This window comes from Equus przewalskii, chromosome 21 (assembly GCF_037783145.1).
Source record: "Equus przewalskii isolate Varuska chromosome 21, EquPr2, whole genome shotgun sequence".
NCBI classification, from domain to species: Eukaryota; Metazoa; Chordata; class Mammalia; order Perissodactyla; family Equidae; genus Equus; species Equus przewalskii.
Window position 1 is genome coordinate 40,755,504 of NC_091851.1, and position 21,449 is coordinate 40,776,952.

General features: G+C 41.8%; 1 protein-coding gene across 7 annotated transcripts in view; it reads left to right on the forward strand.

Annotated features, from left to right (window-relative positions):
• The window catches only part of TSHZ2 (teashirt zinc finger homeobox 2), a 439,178-nt gene that overhangs the window by 337,828 nt on the left and 79,901 nt on the right, over positions 1–21,449 (forward strand). The window contains exon 3 of one of the 7 annotated variants that reach the window (XM_070589582.1): positions 16,207–16,713. The exons of 5 other annotated variants lie outside the window; for them this stretch is intronic. Coding sequence is in view for 1 of the 2 variants with exons in the window: in XM_070589580.1 (XP_070445681.1) it covers positions 16,207–16,364 (158 nt within the window). In the remaining variant the exon portion in view is untranslated. Of the gene's footprint in view, positions 1–16,206; positions 16,714–21,449 lie in introns of those variants that run through there. One more of the 7 variants, XM_070589580.1, reaches the window with a different exon arrangement.

The following is a 21,449-nucleotide window of genomic DNA, read 5'->3' on the forward strand; positions in this document are numbered from 1 at the left end:
GGGAGGGTGTGTGCAAATTCTTTTGGTATGACTGAAAATTGCCCCACATGGACAGCAGTCTATACCACGTCCAGTAAATGGCATCTTCTTCTGTTGCCACCCTCTCTGCTTTATATTTGCCTAATTTCTCTGCTTACCGTCAGGAAAAGTTCCTTTCTCTCATATTATTTGTATTGCTTAGAAAAAACAAAAGTAATACATGTTTATTTATAAAGGAATAGAAAACAAAGAAAACCAAAATAGAAAAAAATAAAAATCATCTATGATCCCACCATCCAAAGAAAATGATGATCCAGGAATGTCATTAAAGGGGACACTTAGGGTTGGTAGGTCAGGTTGGAAGAGAGCCTGGAAGATTTGCCCTGGAGCTACGTTGCATAGCAAGAACTTGTGACACCTTGGGTAGAAGTGAGTTGCTAATGGAGATTAAGACGGGGTGAAGCCCTGTCTCCCAGCTATACAGGACCATTCCTGGATACTGCAACTACCCAGTGTCAATATTTTTTGGTTTGTAAATATTTATCATGTGTGTGTACACGTACAAGTCATAGAAATTTTTCCCTTGGGAAAACTAAAGTCGTACCTGCATACGGTTTTCTAAGTCAGTTTTTCCTAGCCTAAAATTGTAAACATCCTCCCCATGCCATTAAACATTCTTCTATATTCATTTTAAAGGGCACACAAAAATATTCCATGAACAGATAGATGCTTTATTTTACCATTAGCCTATGGTTGTATATGTAGGTTGTTTCCAAGTTTGATTCTAATTAACAGCACAAAACCAAGCAGCCTTGTAACCAAATCTTTGCACATATCCCCGATTAAGTGAAATTTTTGGATCAATGGATTATATATTTTAGGACTTTTCCAAAATAACTGCCTCATGCACTTCATCTCAGAGTCATCATTGGGCAATGGAAACAAGGGTATTAGAAATCTATTTTGACCAATATAAAAGGCTAGGCTAATGAATGGGTACCAGTAGTCCTTGGCATAAACTTTCTAGAAACCTGGGGGTAGGGTAACCAACTGTCCCAGATTTCCCAGGAGTGAGGGATTTTCTGGGATGTGGGTTTTTCAGTGCTGAAATTAGGACAGACTCAGGCAAATCAGGACAGTTGGTCACCCGACCTGGGAAGACCTCGGTGACTGGCTGGCCGCACTGGAAATGTACTGGAAATACACACTGGAAATTCAACGTATTGGTAACCACTGAGAGGCAGTGAACCAGCCTGGACATCTGACCTGGACTAGAGCCATGGTCAGAACAAGGTGAAAAGTTTAACCACATTGTTAGAGCCAAGACAGTAGAAGGCAAGTCATGAATTAGGTCAATAGCCATGGCCAAGAACTTTGAAATGTAAGGGTGTAGTCAGAATTGTGTAGAAGGAAACGTAGGTTGGACAAAACCAGAGCTTCTAGGAGTTCCATGACAATTTCAGGAGACATAAGGAAGCATGGCGTTCCTCCTGTGGTGGCCTCTGTTGGAGCCTGGTTTGCCCTTTAAGTGATGAGCAATGTTTTTGTTTGCTTGTTTTTAGATTTTCTTTTTTTTTTTGAAACATTTTTTTATTTTATTTTATTTTATTTACTTGTTTATTTTCAGATGTACATCATAATATATTTCAAATTCTGTGTAGATTACATCATGTTCACCACCCGAAAACTAATTATAGTGCATCCCCTCACATGTGAGCTTAATCCCCCCTTTTGCCCTCCTTCCTCCCCCCTTCCCCTATGGTAACCACCAATCAAATCTCCGAGGCTGTGTGTTTGTTTATTGTTGTTTTTATCTTCTACTTATGAGTGAGATCATATGGTATTTGACTTTCTCCCTCTGACTTATTTCATTCAGCATAATACCCTCAAGGTCCATCCATGTTGTCACAAATGGCCGGATTTCATCATTTCTTATGGCTGAGTAGTAGTCCCTGGTGTACAAATACCACACCTTCTTTATCCATTCCTCCCTTGATGGGCACCTAGGTGTTTCCAAGTCTTGGCTATTGTGCATAATGCTGCAATGAACATAGGGGTGCAAGTATCTTTACACCTTTGTGTTTTCAAGTTCTTTGGATAAATACCCAGCAGTGGGATAGCTGGATCATATGGTAGATCTATCCTTAATTTTCTGAGGATACTCCATACTGTTTTCCATAGTGGTTGCATGAGTTTGCACTCCCACCAGCAGTGAACAAGGGTTCCCTTCTCTCCACACCCTCTCCAACATTTGCTGTTTCCTGTCTTGTTAATTACAGCCATTCTGACTGGAGTGAGGTGATACCTCATTGTAGTTTTGATTTGCATTTCCCTGATAGCTAATGATGTTGAGCATCTCTTCATATGCCCATTGGCCATCTGTATATATTCTTTGGAGAAATCGCTGTTCAGATCTTTTGCCCATTTTCTAATTGGATTGTTGGTTTTTTTGTTGTTGAGCTGTATGAGTTCTTTGTGTATTTTGGATATTAACCCCTTATCTGATATATGGTTTGCAAATATCTTCTCCCAATTGTTAGGTTGTCTTTTCGTTTTGTTGATGGTTTCCTTTGCTGTGCAGAAGCTTTTTAGTTTGATGTAGTCCCATTTGTTCATTGTTTCTTTTGTTTCCCTTGCCCGGTCAGACATGGGACTTGAAAATATGCTGCTCAGACTGAAGTCAAAGAGCATACTGCCTATGTTTTCTTCTAGAAGTTTCATGGTTTCAGGTCTTACATTCAAGTCTTTAATCCATTTTGAGTTGATTTTTGTGCATGGTGTAAGGGAATGGGCTTCTCTCATTCTTTTGCTTGTGGCTGCCCAGTTTTCCCAACAACATTTATTGAAGAGACTCTCCTTTCTCCGTAATATGCTCTTGGCTCCCTTGTCGAATAGTAGCTGTCCATAAATGTGTGGGCTTATTTCTGGGCTCTCAATTCTGTTCCATTGATCTGTGTGTCTGTTTTTGTGCCAGTACCATGCTGTTCTGGTTACTATGGCTCTGTAGTATACTTTGAAATCAGGGAGTGTGATACCTCCAACTTTGTTCTTTTTTCTCAGGAATCCTTTGGCTATTCGGGGTCTTTAGTCGTTCCATATAAATTTTGGGATTCTTTGTTCTATTTCTGTGAAAAATGTTGTTGGAACTTTGATAGGGATTGCATTGAATCTATAGATTGCTTTAGGAAGTATGGACATTTTAACGATGTTAATTCTCCCAACCCAAGAGCATGGAATATCTTTCCATTTTCTCTTTTCATGTCCTGTTTTTTGAGGAGATATTCTTGATAATTACAGAAATTATGAATGAAATAGATGGATAAATCTTGTCATTTTGGCTTATTTAATAGCAATATGAAATTCCACCCCTTTTTAACTTGAGAAAGCATTAGTTTAAGCACAAGAGGATGAGTCAAAGTGGCCCATTGCAAGGCAAGTGCAATGCTCAAAACATCATAGTGGTTTCTAAATTTGACTCATATTTTCATTCTTTTGAACCAAAGGGCCACTCAACAAGCACATGTTTCCATAATATATATCTTGTCTGCTCTCTAATATTAAACAGAGATTCAGAGATCAAAATTCTAGAAAGATGTCATCAACTTGAGGAAGATGAGGACAGAGTTAGGCTAGCACCTAGACACTCTGAGTGCAGTTTCATATATAAGCAAGTCCTTCCCTTCATAAATATTTATAAAGAACTGAACATCATTTATACATTCCCTTTTATTATATGTGCTTAGTTCTAAACTATTTTCCTTGGCAGGTTGATATCTACATTTTTCTTCTGACTTTTTTCCTCAAGTCTTATGCTGCTCTTAATGACTTTGCATTTTGGGAGGGAGGTCCTAGGAGAATAGATGTTCTATTGAATAGATTTTGATGGAATCCACATAATACTTAAATCATACTTCTAACTCCCATGCCCAATCAACAAATGGGGAACCATCATTACAAGGCAACATCTATTCAGAAGAAAGAGATTCAGACACTAAAGATCATATATTGTATGATTCCACATGTCTGAAATGTCCAGAAAAGGCAAACCTTAGAGATAGTAAGTAGAACAGTGGTTCCCTGGTGCTGGAGGTGGGAACGGGGAGTAACCGCGAATGGGTTTCTTTTTGGGGGAGTAAGGTGGATAAAATGTTCTAAAGTGAGATTATAGCGAATGCTGCACAACTCTGAAAATATACCATGACTCATTGACTTCTACCTTTTAAACAAGTAAATTTTATGGTGCGTAAATTATATCTCAATAAAGCTATTAACAAAACAAAAAGAAAGAAGGATGGCCATAAAGAAGAAAGGCCTTCCTGAAGAGATGACATTTAAACTGATGTGGGGCTTATGCAAAGAGGAGGCTTGGCTGGGATTGGAGAGAACACTGCAGGTAGAGAGAGTCTGTGCAAAGACCCTGAGATGAGAGAGGGCTTAGCATGTATCATGAGCTACTGGAAGGCAAGGATGGCTTATGCATGTTGAGCAAAGAACAGAAACGGTGAGACGAGAAATTGGGGAGGCAGGAAGTAGTAAGTTCATGCAGGACCTTGTAGGCCTGATACGGAGGGTGCCCCACATGTTGTGGGACCATTGAGAGATTTTAATCAAGGGAGTGACATGCTGTGATTTATAATTGACAACATTTTGAAAAAGAATAACAGCAGGCAATACCGTGTCCTTACTAGTCTAGGGAATTTTCATGTACTAATTTATTCTTCACAGAAACCCTATGAGATAGGTACCATTATTACAAGTAAAGAAAGTGAGACACAAAGTAACTCATTCAAGAAATCTCAAGGAGAGCTATGATGTAAGCTTGGTGAGTTCAGCACCCCAGAGCTTGAAATCTAAACTACCACCCTACACTTCAAAGTAGGGCTGGCTTCATGGGCATACAACCTGTGCAGCCACACAGGGCCCCATGCTTATGAAGAGCGAAGAGCCCCACACTTGGTTTAATACTCTGAAGTCACCACTTTGAAATGCTTAATAATTTTTGAACAAGAGACCTTTCATTTTCATTTTGCACAAGACCCCATGAATTACGTAGCCAGCACTGCTAGTATGGCCTTCTAGAGTTTTTGCTACGGGAGGAATTATTAACCCATTGAAGGTCATGGATAGGCTAGCCAAGGAGGAAGGGCAAACCCTTAAACACAAAATCTCTCATGCATGTCCATTTTGGGAGTTGGAACTTCCAGCTTCTAGTAGATATTCAAAGGGATCTATAAATCCATAAGGGATATGACTCATTGATTTACCAGTGGCCACCCATTCTGATATTTGGGAATAGCTAGATGATGGAATGAACTGTTTTTTATCACTCAGCTTCTTGTTGTCCTATATTTATCAATAGAGAGTCTTAGCATTGGCAACACTCTTTCCAGAAGACAGGAAAAAAAATAATAATAAGGATGAATGAAAACACTGGAAAAGAAAACATTATAAGCAAAAGATTTTCTTCAGCATGTTTTTTTCCTGAAGGGCACCTAAAATTGTGTCTTTGTCTTTATCAACACATTTTTTAAATCCCTTAAATAAAAAAAGCAATTCTTCTGAATTTATAATAATGAATTCAGTCTAACAATTGCACCAGTTTGCATGAATTTAATTTCTCTTTGTTTCAGCTTGGATTATATGAATATTTTTCAATAATCATTATTACACAAAAAAAATTCTGCACACAGAATATATTCATAATAATCAACATGAATATATTCTATAATGTGTGAATTGCTCATTTTAATATTATAATTAATTTATTCAATAATTTGTTATTATTATCATCTTATAGCCTGGGCTTATTTGTAACTAGAAGAAAACCAAATTTTAAAGGTAAGTTTTTAATTCCATTTAAAATAACCCCCAATTAATTTCTAAGCTGCTGAAGGCAAATGATAAAATTTTTAGCTCCTGGGGCAAAATTTTCTGGAAGTTGTTTGTACCTAAAAAACAATTAGCTACCATGAAAATGGAATTATCCATTTTAAGAATAATAGGAGTGAAAACAGGCCTCTGAATTTGTAGTGAAATGATTACTTCCTGCCTGTCGAGGTGCTGATTTCTCTGTGTGCCTAACCATGCAACGCACGAAGTCCCCAGACCTCTGAGCTATCAGACAAGTGATATTTGTGTCTCCTGGGGTTCTCCCAGGGCGACCCCACATGGGGACCTCCTGACTCTGTTTATTCTTAGAGTGAGCAATTGCATACAAATGGAAAATATTATGACATAGGCCACCAAAACAGAATACAGAGACAAGAAGGAGATATTTCTGTGAAAATAAAATATTAACTCTACTCTAAATCCACTCTGGATTTTCCAAAATGGAAAACTATTCCTGGAAAGAAGCAGGGTTAGTCGGTTTAGTTTCATTTTCACATTTACCACCACAAACTCAAGCCTCTATTAAGGACCATAATGCACCCAAGACACAAAGACTGTTGCTGTGAGACAAACATAATGTTTTCTCACTTGCCATTTAATATGTTTTTGATTTACCAGACAGTTTTCTTCTCTATGTCTATGCAAAAAAGGCAAAACCAGCTGCGGATTGTTTCCACGCGGTCACGGAACCTGGGTAAAGTGGAACAAAACCCTAGCAACTGAAACCAGGTAGAAAAAAAGTTCTATTCATTTTTTTTTTCATTTCCAACTCTTTGATAAGAAAACCCACCAATTTATGCATAAAATAAAACGGTAAATTAGGCTTATTTGGAGAAATAAATTGTAGAAACTATTCATCCATTAGATTTTTTTTTAACCGTCTTTTGCCACTTGATGAAGCAAAAATAAAACTTCATTCAGCTGGCAGATCATACGGGCAACAAAATTCTTCTGCCTTTCCTTGTGAGATGATGGCTTTGAATGTTGCGTTTTCATTTTTAAAACCAAAAATCCTTTGAATGTTGTTTTTTACTTTTGAAACGAAAAATCCAAATATCTATTGTGAATTTATGTCTAACAAACAGCTACACTAGCTGGTCTTTCCAAGACGGCATACTTTTTCTGGTTAAAATTATTCCCTTGCTAATATTATTCCCCCTGGCTGCTCTCTTAGCCCATATCCATAGGCACTATTTACTGAGTGCCTGTTGTGTACCAGATGTTTTGTATGTATTATTTCATTTGATCTTGCCAACAATTCCATAAAGTAGGAGTTTCAATCCTGCTTTGAAGGTAAGGCTCAGCCTCAGAGAGCATCATTCATGAAGAGGCACCCAAGAGAGGCTGGAGTCAGAACCTGGCTTTGCCTCTTTCTCGCTGTATGACCGTAGCCAAATTATTCAACCTCTCTGTGCCCCAGTTTCCAATCTGTAAAATGGGGAAAATGATACAGAACCACAATCCCTTAGACGTAATTCTGAGGTCTGCGGGACATGCTTATACAAAAATGTTTTCGTGTTTATCTGAAACTCAAATTTAACTGAGCATCCTGTATTTTCTTTTGCTAAATCCAGCAACTGTAGCTTGGCACCAACACTAGTTTGGCAAAAAAAAGATTGAACTGTGTTGGCATGAGGTTATTATAATGTTAATTGCCCCATACAGTGACGGTCTGATCTGGGCGGCCAGCAAACAATGGCTCCGAGCCATGTGCTGGGTATATTTGAGAGACAGAAAGAAAACCACTGGGGATGGAACAGAAAGATGGGGGTTGGGGTGGGAAAGGTACAGGAGATAAAGTCAGAGAGGTGAACAGAAGCCAGATCACGTGCTAACAGGCTAACAGCGCCATGCCAACAATGCTAAGTGGTATATCCAAGATCACACGTCATGTAAGCAGCAAAGCCAGGATTCAACCCTGGCTCAGTTCTATCAACACATTGGCCAGTCTCTCAACAAACACTGTGGGGCAAAAGTTATCTCTAGGACATCATTATAAAGACGTCTTCAGGCTCTGGAGCTAATGAAAAGATTAATGAATATGGCAGCCACTTAATTCCTACATTGACTTTGGTACTGGGAAGGGGTGCAACTTTGATAGATTTTAGTTCAACGTGATAACATTGATGAGCATGTCAGAACCCTTGGTGGGTTTCTCTGTAACAGGGAAACTTCTCAGTGAAAAACCAAGATTTTAGAGTGAGACGAGAAATGATATATTTTGTAAGTATAGTGTAAGTAAATATAACACAATAATGACAAAATAATTTAATATAAGACTGTACATCATTTTATCCCTAATCTGATACACTGCTTACTACACACATCACCTTTTTTTATGTCTAAGATTTCATTTACATGGAGTTAGAATCGATGGAAGGTGGTTATCTGGTCAACCTCCTCTGTCCTCTGACCTGAACTTTCTGCTTCTGCCAATGGAAGTCCACAAACATTTCTTGAGCTTCTAGCCTGCATCAGGCACAGGGCTGGCCACTAGAGTCCTAGAAGTAGATAAGATGCTCTCTTGAATTCACCAGGCTTATAGTAACTACAATTTGTTTTATTCCTAGGATGCCAAACAGGTGATATTTCACTGCCCCAAAAACTTGTGATTTTTGTCCCAATTTTAATAACACCAACATTTATCACATTCTTACTATGTGCTAGGCACTGTGCTAAGCTTTTATGTAGATTGCCTTGCCTAATCCTTAAAAGGCCTAAAATTTAGCATTATCCCCATTTTTCAGATGGGGAAACTGAGGTGTTGGAGATTATCTTATTCAAGACCCAGAGCTTGTAAACAACGGACCTGGGCAGCAAACCTCAGCAAGTCTGACTCCAAAGTCAGCCCTCTTAACCATTGTGCCGTGATAAAATTTCTATTAGAAATTCGTGTGTCCAGTCCAATGCCGATAGCCAATCTCCCTTCCCCTTTAGCTTATATGGTCTTTTGCACAGTGGGGCTGCCACAAGCCTTTCCTGTGTCTCTCCCCAGAGAGCTAATTCAGGCTTTGCTGTTGAACCAATGAAGCACAGAGAATCCACACGCACTGAATTCTCCGTGTTGGCTCTGCACCTACCTGCTCCTCAGCCCCCAGGATTTGCCCAGCATGGCTATGTTCACTGGCCCTTTCCACACTGTCACCGCTGAAGGGTTAGGAAATAGAGAACACACCCAAAAGCCTGTCAGATTCTTCTGCACTGTTGCACACGCCCTGATGACGAGCAAAGTCCTCTATCATTTGCTCAGGATCTTTGAATTTAGATGCTGGGTCAAGAAAGAATGACACCTTTGTAGAAAGCTGTTCTTCAAGAGAAATGATATTTTTTAGCATCTTCCCCAGGCCTGCAACATAAGAGGCAGGTATTGTCCTGGTGATAAATGATAGTTCCTCCAGAAAACAATTACAACACTGTGGGTCATAAGCTGAGGCTTCTCCAGCATTCCTCTGCTTGTGGATAGGGTAGGAATCTGGCCACAAAATCAGAGGTACCTGCAAAACCAACTCTCTTTCCTATAACTCAACTTTTTATTTTAAATTCCCATTCATCTCTGTTAATAGGAAATCATGTCTCAGTCATTCTTGGAGCTTCCTGGCCATCCTTTCTTTGAATCAGCAGTTGATAAAATGGGAGTGATACTGCCCCTACCGGGTTTTCCAGAAATTCTTTTTGGAAGTCAGTAGTCACAAAGATTGAGATGTGACATTGATATTTAGTGGTCAGAGGCTAGAAATGCCCACTATTCTGTGATGCACAAGATAGTCCTGCACCATGAAGACTTGTCTGGGTTCCTGCCTTTTGAATGTCCAATAGACATTCATGTTGGTGAAGCACCAGTCCCTAATTCTCTGAGCCTAGACCTTAAGTCTATTTGACATGCACACACAAAGTAGTCTTCACACAGTTGTAATACGCACTGAATTTTACAAGAATGTAACTACCATATAGATTGAAGAAAGACTGTACTTTCTCCTAACCGTAACAAGACTTGTTCCATATATCAGAAAATCATATTGTAAAGGAAATACCATGAATGGCATTCAATTCTTTGATGTGCAGTCATGCGCCACATAATGACATTTCAGCCAGTGGTGGACATCATATACAGTGGTGGTCCCATAAGATTAGTACCATAAAGCCTAGGTGTGTAGTAGGCTATACCACCTAGGTTTGTTTAAGAACACTCTATCATGTTTTCACAACGACAAAATTGTCTAATGGCGTGTTTCTCAGAACATATCCCCGTCATTACGGGACACATGACTGCAACACACAAGTCTCAATGTGTATTTGTGGTTGTTGAGTTCAGTGTTTCTGTGCATAAAGGCAAATGTCTGTTGCTTTATCGTGTTCTTGTGTACCAAGCCTGAGTATTTAAATGTTGACATACATATTTTATTATAAATATTGTCCTCCTATTTGGTCTTTAGAAAATTATGATTGTAGATAAAGGATTTGTGGTTTTAAAGGGAGTGTTTAGCAGACTCTGTCAATGTCACACTGGGAATATCCCAGAGCATTCCTCTCCACACATAGAAAGATGTCCTCTGCCATCGTTTGCCACCCTCAGCCTCAGCGTGTTTCTGTGTCCTAGAAGCAGCCCTTGCCCAATGACACGTAGCGATTGGTGGACAATACCCTCTAGGTGAGATAACCCTGAGGCTTCTTCTGCACGTCTCCCAGAGGTCCCCACTGGGAATAAGCCTCCGCTGCTCGTGGTGGTAACTCACCTGACCATGCATCCTAACTTGGCTCCTCGCCCTTCCCTGTCTCACTCCACCATCCCTCCAGCAGCGCTTCCTGGGATCATCTCCACGTACACTACTTAAACTCATGCTTTCGTCTCAGAGCCAACTTCTGGTGAGCGCAACCTAAGATAGGCTGTTCCAAAGCATTTGTTTGAGAAAGGGGACATTGCGAGTGATAGTGTTGAGAGTCACTGCTCCAGGCTCTGGCAAGGATTGGAGCATTGTGCAGTCCCAGGGAGTGCATCATTGGGGTATTGATTATCCCTCCTCATGTGGCTCCTTCAGGCCTGAGATTCTCTCTCGACTCTGGACTAATCTTGAGATACAGTCGATTCTCCAACATTGAAGAACCCAGCCCTATAAGCAGTATCTGGCCTCCAGGGGTTGCCGCATCAGACCTATACACATAAAGCAGACAACACGGAAGAGCAAAGCTGTCCAGACATGCAGATAGAAACATTTATTGTTTCCCACTTTTAATGAAACATTCATCCTTTCATTCTACAAACATTCATTGAGCATCTACTCTATGTCAGACGCTGGACATACAGTGATGAACAAAACAGACAAAATCATTTCCCTTATCAAGTTGGGAGAGGCTGATAATAAACAAATACATACGTATGGATTTTATTAAATGGTAATAATACTATAGAGAAAAATAAAGCAGGAAAGGAAAAAAAGGTGGCTAGAGGTAAATTTGTTGATTTTTTTAAAAGGCAGGTCAGAGGAGACCTCTCTTAAGAGGGCCAAATGGCAACAGACACTTAGCCTTAACCTCCAGGGTTTGGTCCCTTGCTAAAGGAGCGGTGGGCACGGCGGAGAGGTGGGGAGGGTCCAGCTCGCAGAGAAGTGCTTCTGCTCAGCTGCAGCAAATAGCGCCATGTGGAAAGGCAAAGCCCAGAGTTGCCAGATCTTCTAATTTTCCAAGGGAAACCTAGGGATTTGTCACCTCCCTAGAGGGCTGCCAGCAAACAGGACAAAGTTCTTGGCATACTTCGGATGTTCAAACTTTCCTTTTTCCATAATATTTTTAAAACAAATGCCAGGAAGTCATGCTGGTGGCCTGTCTTTTACATCCTGCCTCTACCTCCCCTGAGTGATTATTTCCTGCCTGAAGGAGAGAAAGGGAAGAGGGGAGGGGAATGCAGAGAAAAAACATATCATAAATTAGTATTATCTAGCCCCACTTGTTTTCTCTTCCTTTCAACACACCCAGAATGTTGGAAGCATTGCCTTACAAAGTCAGTAGTTGACAGGAAAGGATGTGATGTTTTCTTTCTTCAAACGCTTCAGAATGGCATGTTGCTAGAGATCCCAATGGGAAAGCCCCAAATAGGAAAGCCATATTGGCTCATGGAGCTTTGGGCCTTGGCATAGGGGCACTGCCTTGGCAGAGCTGTGCCGACATGTAGAGGATGCAATTGCCAACCCCAGTGGAACTTCCAGCGGGAGTTTTACGACCCTCTTTCATCCAAGCTGCTATTTGGGCTGAGGCCTGATTACTTCTAATGACTCCGTTTCTACAGCGATGGCCAAGTCCTCTGTCATCCTGCCGTGGCCTGGAACGGCTCAGGTTTTAGGGGAGAGATGCTCCTTGTAAAGCATGGAAGTGCTGACGGCCGCTCTCCAGGATGCTGGCTCCATGTACCAGGAGGCAGAGCAGCCAAGAGCAACGATGCGAGCATGCAGAAGCCATCCTGGAGACAGGGGGGTAATTAGTTTGCCCATTACTAAGGATGCCCCAACTCTTCACCAGTCAAGAAAATCTTTGTCCTTGAATGTTTATGTATTTCTCTGGCTCCTGAAGAAGCCAAGACCTGAGAATGAAGGGAGCTTTTGTCATGAAGAATAATGGTTGGGCAAAAATGATTGGCCTGTTTTCTGGTTCCAAAACATTCTCCTAAGTGGCCACTTGGCTCTTAACCATAGGCTCCTGGCGTGTTTCATGCACATGTAACAGAGGTGTTGTCGACAGCTATCCCTGGTTGGGTGTCTCTAGCTGGGTCATTCAGTGTGCACTCCTAAAGTACGTACACCAGGGTTTCTACACTACCGCTTCACTAGATCGCCACTCCACCCCCTTTTGGGGAGCTCATAGTGTCTGGGGCTTTGCAAGTGGGATTCCTACATAGAGTAAGTCAAATGGAAACTGGGCAATGTCTTAGGACATGGATGAATGCCACTTTGTCCAGGAGCTGACCAGCTAGCTGCTGGATTCTGACAAAACGAAGGTGTGGTCCCCCACCGCAAGTGACAAACAATGGTCAGTGATGTGAATACAGGGTGGCTTGCTGACAATGTCTCCACAGCCTCATGGCTTCTGGGCTTTCACCCAATGCGCTTCTCTGCTGTTCTCTGTCAAAGGCACCCATCCAACTCCTCCAAGCATCAATGGGTCTCTCTTCTTGAAAAGCCCTCCAGCTCAGCAATCAGGGACCCCCCCCTCCCCCGGGAACACCCTTCCCTCTCCACCAACTCAAATCCCTTTTCAGTCTGATGATACAAGGATATTTTCTTCTGCTGTCTTCTCCTTTTGCCAGAGAACAGAGTTCCCTCTTGCCGCCACCACAAAAGCCTGACTTCCTCTTTGTTCTCTCAACAAGTCTAAATCTTAAAGATCCTTTAGGACCAAAGCCAGAGTCAACCAAAATTTAGTTTCCCTTTCCTCAAAGGCAAGGAGGGCTTAGCATTCAAATCTTCTGATGTAACAAAGAAAGGGAAGAGGGAATACAAACTGCCAAGTCTCTACTCCAGAGAATCTGAATGCCTATATTCTGCCTCACCTAGAGAGGAGAGTTACTTGGTCCATTCTCCTGAAGTGTCATTTCAGAGAAAGTGACAAGGGGCAAAAGGATTACTGTCTACTGCGGAGGCAAAGTTTCTTGGACCCCTCTATCAGCGCCAAGAGTCAAGTGGCCAGGCCCGCGGTCCACAGTTTCACTGAGAATTTTTCTGTAGAGTTGATACGTTGTTGTCTTTCTGTGTGTCCGTGTGTCTGTCACTAAAATGAGGTAGTGGGAAGGAATTTAGCCTATTTAAGGAAATATATCCTCTAAAAATAATTTTGGCCTTTTTTGTGTGCAAAAACATGAGTTGATTCCAAACATGATAATAAACGTTTCGGTGCTGAATTCCAATTGCCTGGGATGTGACGCCAGCTCCCCCTCTCACTGCCTCTGTGGAAAAGGGCTCAACCTCTGCTGGTCAGTTTTCTTCTCCTGAATGCAGGTGGCAATAGGCTTTCTGTCACAGAGCTGTCATAAATGTTAGATGAGAGAAGCTACGTCAAGGGCATGGCGAACAGGAGGGACCTCTTACATAATAGATGTGGCTATTGTCGTTATTATTAAGTTGATAGACCAGACACTGTTCCATATTTTTTTCCCTTTGGCCAATAGCTTATGGTCTAGAAAGCAACAGAACCACATGTCTTTTCAAATATTAATAACCATAGATATCAACATTCGGTTCTTACTCTATGCCAGGTAATTTGCACCTATTATCTCATTCAGTCCTGGCAACAATTCCATGAGGTGCCACCATTGGTAGCTCAGCTTGGCATATGAAGGACCTGGGCCACACAATTGGGTCAGGGACTTACAGCTTTAAGTTTCGGCACCCGGGCTCCAAACCTCGCTCTGACCCCATAGCCCATACCCTCAACTAGCACTTCAGAATGCCTCACTCTTCAAATGCCAGACAGTTCAGGCATTTACTAATTCTGCAAGAACTTTCTTCTACTTAACCCAGTTAGGCTGGCTTTCTGTGTGCCTACGTTAGCCGGCAGTCCTGAGATGGCAAGCACTGATCGGGGTGAAGTAGTTTTTCTTCTTTTTTTTGACAAACCAACAACTAGAAACGAAAAACAAAGACAAACCTGTGTATTTTTATTGTTTCATGAGCTTCAGATATTAAAAAACAATGACCACTGATGCAGGAAAGCAATTTCTGCACACTTCTTTAGAGCGATGTCGTACCGATTTTACGGTTTGGACACACACACTGGTTTGCCCCCTGCCCTAGGACAAAGGGTCGTTAACAGCAGTTTGTGGAAGGTCCTAAAAGGATTGCTGTCCAATGATTTGTTTGGTTATCGTTTTTTTGGTTTACCTATTTTTCATTGGAGGCAGGGTTTCTTTTAGAGGACGTTGAGTCATTAAAGGCTACAAAATCTTCACACAAAATCGTTACCATTAAGCCAAACCAAAATACCAGCAGATATAAAGCTACCTGGTGGGGGGCCAGCCCGGTGACGCAGTGGTCAAGTTCATGCTCTCTGTTCCAGAGGCCCAGGGTTCGCCAGCTTAGATCCTGGGCACGATCCTATGCACCACTTATCAAGCCATGTTGTGGAAGGAATCCCACATATAAAGTAGAGGAAGGTGGGCATAGATGTTAGCTCAGGGCCACTCTTCCTCAGCCAAAAAAAAAAAAAAAAAAGGAGGATTGTCAACAGATGTTAGCTCAGGGCTAACCTTCCTCAAAAAGAAAAAAAAGATTAAAAAAATTTAAAAAATAAATAAAAAATAAAATTACCTCGTGGTAATTTTATATATAAAATCCTATGGTAATTTTTATCACCATGGTGTTATCCAAAAGTCAAGCCACAAACTGCTAACAATATAAGATAACGTTTTCACTTCTCATGAGGAAAATGAGGGGAAATAAAGATGATGTTGGGGGGTTTTCAAGGGAAATTTAATTGATATAGAGTATTACATATTATTTGATCCAGTTCAATAAAGTTTACTAAGTATATTCTATGTGCCAAGCACAATTCTAGGCATGATGAAAATAGAATCCTTGTTCCCATATAGTTTTTATTATAGTGCAGACAAATAATATGTAAATAGAGATGGACAATGGAGGTGGTGATAAGTGTCCAAAGAAAAGCATGCATAGGAGCCGGCGTGGTGGCGTAGTGGTTAAGTTCAAAGCTCTGCTCTGGCAGCCTGGGGTTCATGGGTTCAGACCCAAGATGCAGACCCAGTGCTGCTTGTCAAGCTGGGCTGTGGCAGCATCCCACATAAAAAATAGAGGAACATGGGCCTAGATGTTAGCTCAGGGCCAATCTTCCTCAAGCAAAAAGAGGAAGATTGACAACAGATGTTAGCTCAGGGCCAATCTTCCTCACACACACACACACATACACAGGCACACAAAATAATAATAATAATAATAATAAAAAGAGAAAAGCATGCATGGGGCATGGAGAATGCAGTAGTGTGAGGGAAGATCCGTTGAGGAAGTGACATTTCAGGAAAGACTTGAGTGATTTGAGGAAGTGAGCCTCAAAGATGTCGGGGAAAGGTGTTTCGGAGAAAGGGAACCATAAATGAAAGTCCCCAAGGCAGGAATGACCTTGTGTGTTCAAAGAATGGCACAGAGACCGGTGCAGGGCAGAGCGACCACGGAGGCGAGCAGAAGGAGCGAGGTGAGGTTTGAGAGGATGTCGTGAAAAGCCTGTTTGAACCAACACAATTTTTGTTTTTACTCAGCTTGTGTGTTTCCTGTTTTGTTGGTGATAGAATCACTTTTTTTTTTTCCAAAAGATTTTATTTTTTTTTCCTTTTTCTCCCCAAAGCCCCCTGGTGCATAGCTGTATGTTCTTCGTTGTGGGTCCTTCCAGTTGTGGCATGTGGGACGCCGCCTCAGCGTGGTTTGATGAACAGTGTCATGTCCGCGCCCAGGATTCGAACCAATGAAACACTGGGCTGCCTGCAGCAGAGCATGCGAACTTAACCACTCGGCCACGGGGCCAGCCCCTAGAATCACTTTTTTTTTTTTTAAAAAAGATTTTATTTTTTCCTTTTTCTCCCCAAAGCCCCCCAGTACATAGTTGTATATTCTTTGTTGTGGGTCCTTCCAGTTGTGGCATGTGGGACGCCGCCTCAGCGTGGTTTGATGAACAGTGTCATGTCCGCGCCCAGGATTCGAACCAATGAAACACTGGGCCGCCTGCCGCGGAGCGCGCGAACTTAACCACTCGGCCACGGGGCCAGCCCCAGAATCACCTTTTTTAATAAAAAGATGGCAAAGGTAGTATTTTTTTTTAACATTCTTTCTCAGCAAAATAAAATGTTGAAAACTCTTTGTCAGTTCCTTGAAGTTTTTTGAAGCTGGTCTGTGAAATCTAGAAATCTGGATGTCTGCTCTCAGAAACATCTTGCGGCATTCTGTGGGTGGAGGTGGCACGGTACAGTAGGAAGCGCGGGTGCCCAGCCCTCCCCTGTCACAGACACGCTGGGTGACACGAGGCAGGGAATTTCTATTTCTGGGTTTCACTTTTCTAGTCTCTAAAACGAGGAGAACAGTTTAAAAGAATCCTGAGTCAAGGCAGGCCTAAAAGGGCGAAGAGGGCAGGCAGGTGCCATAAACGGGGCCAGCAGACCCGGCCTCGAGAAGTGACAGGACGCACAGCTGGACTGGGCAGCTCTTTATAAAGAGGCAGCTCCACTCAGCAACGTGGGCACCACACGGGAAAGAAATCCCAGGGTGACTGTCACCTCCTTGGGTTTTTCAAGAAAAAACAGAAATCACGGTTGTTATGTGAAATCTTCCCATTTGTAAACATTAGCAACTATTTCAGTATTCAAAAAACAACGCTCTCTGAGCCCGCAGAACGCTTTCGTGGGCTGGGTTTGGCTGAAAGATGGTGTCTTGGTTTCCCAGGGCTCCCATAACATATGACCACAAACTGGGTGGCTCCAAACAACAGAAATGAATTCTCTTCCAGGTCTGGAGGCCAGAAGTTTGAAATGAAGGTGTTGGCAGGGCCACGCCCCTTCTGAAGGCTCTCGCGGAAGACCCTTTCCTGTCTCTTCCAGCTTCCAGCATTCCTTAGATTGCAGCTGCCTCACTCCAACTTCTGCCTCCTCCTTCATTCCCGTGGCCTTCTTCTCTTCGTGTCTCTGTGTCTTCTCTGCTTCTGTAAGGACAGCAGTCATGGGATTTAGAGCCCACCTAATCTAATGTGACCTCATCTTAATTTAGTCACATCTGCAAAGACCCTATTTCCAAATAAGGCACCCTCCACAGGTACCACCAGTTAGGACCTGAACATATCTTTCGGGAGGACTCAGTTCAATCCACTACAGATGGGTATGGCCTCTATTACGAATTCTTCGGGATGGAGATTCTGGCCTGGAAATCTGGGAAGCATACAATGATTAAAACCTATTCTGCAAAGTTTAGGATGCCCATCTCTCCAGGAAGAGAACAATAAGTGGAAGAGAGCTGGTATGGGCTGCCAGACTGGTTTGTCTTGGCCCTCACACCAAGAGCAAGTCAGGCACACACTGTTCTTCGGACGAGTGCTGGAAGTTTCCTAGGGCTGTCACACAAAGGACCACACATTGGGTGGCATAACAAAGAAATTTCTTCTCTCACAGTTCTGGAGGCTGGAAGTCTGAAGACAAGCTGTCAGCAGGGACTCACTCCCTTAGAAGGCTCCAGGGAAGGGTCCTCCCTTCGCTCTTCCTAACTTTCTGCTGGCTCCCGGCAATTCTTCATGTTCCTTGGCTCATCGCTGTATCATCACTCAAACTCTGCCTCCTCCTACCCTGTGTGTCTCTATGTCCTCTCCTCTTCTTATAAGGATACCAGTCATTGGATTAGGACCACCCTATCCAATGGTCATGAACTTGGGGGCCACTCTATTCAATCCAGTACAGATTCTACTACCAATAAGGTCCCCTCCATCTTCCTGACTCTGTGACTCTAATTTTTCTAGCTTTCCTTGAGAGTCAGTGCTGGTCAGCCACTTCCTTAAGGAAAGTTTGTATCAACTTCCAAACATCCATACCAAATTAAAGTTCAGCAGCAACTTGAAAATGTCATTAGTGGTAAACTATTTCAGGAGAAAAAAGGCTTTATTTCCTCTGACATTTTTAAACTTGGTTTCTCCTCACTTCTAGACTTCAAGCTCCAGTGGACCCCTCGGAAAAGCTCCCTATAGGAATCACGACAGAGAGCCTTCAGGGCAGAAAACCAGTCCACTTTTTCACTTTCTTCATCCCAGGGAATAAAGAATTTTAAGAAAAGTCCTCCACGCTTTTTCACTCATGTTCCTTTATGGCCTTTTCTAACTACTGTTCTTCTTGAGTTTCCCTTCCATCACATTTCTGATGAGTCTTTTTACTGCTTTGCACGACAAAATACAGCCAACCCTAAAATATGGATGTCTTGTTCTTGTGAGAAAATGGAAAAGTTCACAAGAAAAGAAAATGACATAAGATGAGTGAGTCCATTCTTAGCAAAGGTATTCAAAAGTAAGGAGATTAGATAATGATGCAATTATAGCCCATTTCTATGGTTTTCTATAATTCTGAACATTTGCTGACTTCTTTGACTGGTTTGGTATTTATTCTTATATCATATCAATTTAAAATCACCCTGTATGCTATGTCTAAGACAGATGACAAATTATGAAGAAAATGTGTTCAGTGGGATTTTAAAAGAGGCTATCTGATTTTGACCTGAGATGTTATTATGAAGCCATCGAATCATTTTGGTCTTTTTTATTCTACCATTTGTGTTCCAAGTGTTTTAAATATTTAAATTGCCTTTCTTATTTCCTAATGAGAGTTTACTTGTATCCAGTACATAATAACCAACTAAAAATGGCTTTCCTGTTCTTATACTTTCAACCCAATGGAAACGGGGAAACCAGTTAGAAGGACAAGGTAGTCAACCCAAAGAGAGATGATGATAACTTACAGTAGGTTGGAAGTCACGAGAAACAGCAAGATTCGGGACATATTTTAAGTCTGAGCCAACAGGATTTGCTGGAGGCTTGGCTGATGGTGGAATCTGAGAGAAAGCCATGAGTCAGGGATGTTGCTAAGATTGTGTGAGTGAGATTTTTATAAAGTCAGAGCTGCAGGTGAATAGCACCAGACTTCTGGAACGAGGATCCGGGTGGGTTCAAGTGAAGCCTGGAAAAGATTCTTCCTGGGCCACAGGCTCGTGTTGCAGCAGCAGTTCCCAGTTGGCTTCCCGTTAGAAGGAGACCAGATCACCTTGGACTACATCCCTGTTTCCCAAAGTGTGGTATTTACACTACATATACCAACAGGATTATTTTAAGTTGGAAAAAACCTACTTTTTAACATAGCTTTATTCCAAGTCATAATTCATGAAATTATGGCTTTTATGAGCATATTTTTAAATTATAATTTTCAGGCATTTATTTCACTGAGAATTATATTCATATACATGCACATGTGCACAGGTACACATAGATATGCACACACCAGCCCATCACCCATGATTACACGGATTATGACCTGGGGGTGAGACTAACTTAAAAAAAAACCTAGTCAATTTTTAAAAGGGGATAATAATAAAATAGGTTCTAGAATATGGCACAAATAGTGAAGGTGGCCCACAAATGATCGCAGTTTGAAAAACACAGAATTATATCAACTCTTATCTGCATGAGTATGAAAATGACAGAAGAATAAAACTCAAATTCATTTCGTGAGAAATTCTTCCGATCCACAGTCTATATACTTCTACAAATCAAGGCGACAAACTAGCATAAAGCAAGGAGATGAAATGACAGGATCTGAGGGGTGATATGAGTGGTACTTATTCCCCAAATGAAATAATGACTTACTAAAGGAAAGTTGAGTGAGTAAAAACATTGATAATTGTCCAATAAATCTTCCTAGAACCTCCCATTAGTCATCACTGCACTTCTGTCTCCTTTGAACCTACCAAGGAAGAGAAGCACGAGAAAGCGCACAGACAAGCAATTACTGGAAGCCGTGCACTGGAGCAACAGAACTGCTCGTTTTCCCATCCCAGGAAACCATGGGGTTTTCCCTTCCCATGACATCCAGACCACCAGATAGAATATTAGACAATTGTAAATTGCCATTTGCCTTTGTTAGAACCATTGGGAAACACTGTTGTGCACTGACATCATGTTTCCCGCCCTGGCCCTGGCACCTGGATCAAATCAGGTCATCACCTTACCAAAAGGATTGAGCAGTTCTGACCCTTTCTGCCTTTTCCCTCCAAATGAGACATAAACTGTAGTTCTGGCTACTCACCAGCTTTGCCACTTTGTCTTCTTTCGTTCATTTATTCTTTCATTTATTGAGTGCCTCCTATGCCAATACTGATATGATAACAGCAACAAGAACAAACACAATCTTCATAGGCTTGAATCTCATCAACTAGCAGAGGAGAAGATATTCATCAGATAAATACATAAATAATTGGCAATCGAGTTTGGTGTTACTAAGAAGTAGAAAGTGTTGTAAGAGTCTGTGTTAACAAGAGTCTATATTTCCTAGTCTTGGAAGTTAGAGAAGACTGCTCTGAGAAGATGAGGTTTGGAGAGAAGTTAGCCAAATGAGGAAGGGATACAAACACGTACTAAGGCTCCAAGGTGTGAAGGAACTTGATGGATTTGAGGAAGAGAAGAAAGTCACCGGGGCTAATGTGTAGTAAATCGGGGGACCAACTGTTCTGGTTTGCTCCAGACTCAGGGGTTTCCCAGGATGCGGGGCTTGCAGTGCTGAAACTGGGAAAGTCCTGGCAAACCAAGATGAATGGGTCATCCTAATAGTAAGCAATAGAAAGAGTGGTGTTAAATTGGGCTGGAGACATGAGCAGGAACTATGTGTTGAAATGACTGCTGGCTACTGCTGGCAGATCCCACCATCTTCTGGGACTCCTTAGGACCTCGGAATAACGAGGACATTCTGGTGATCTATTGCTGCATAACAAACCTCCTCAAAACTTAGTAGCTTAAAAAAGTAATTTATTGTTACCTCCCACAGTTTAGGAGTTGACCTGACTCAGATAGTGGTTCTC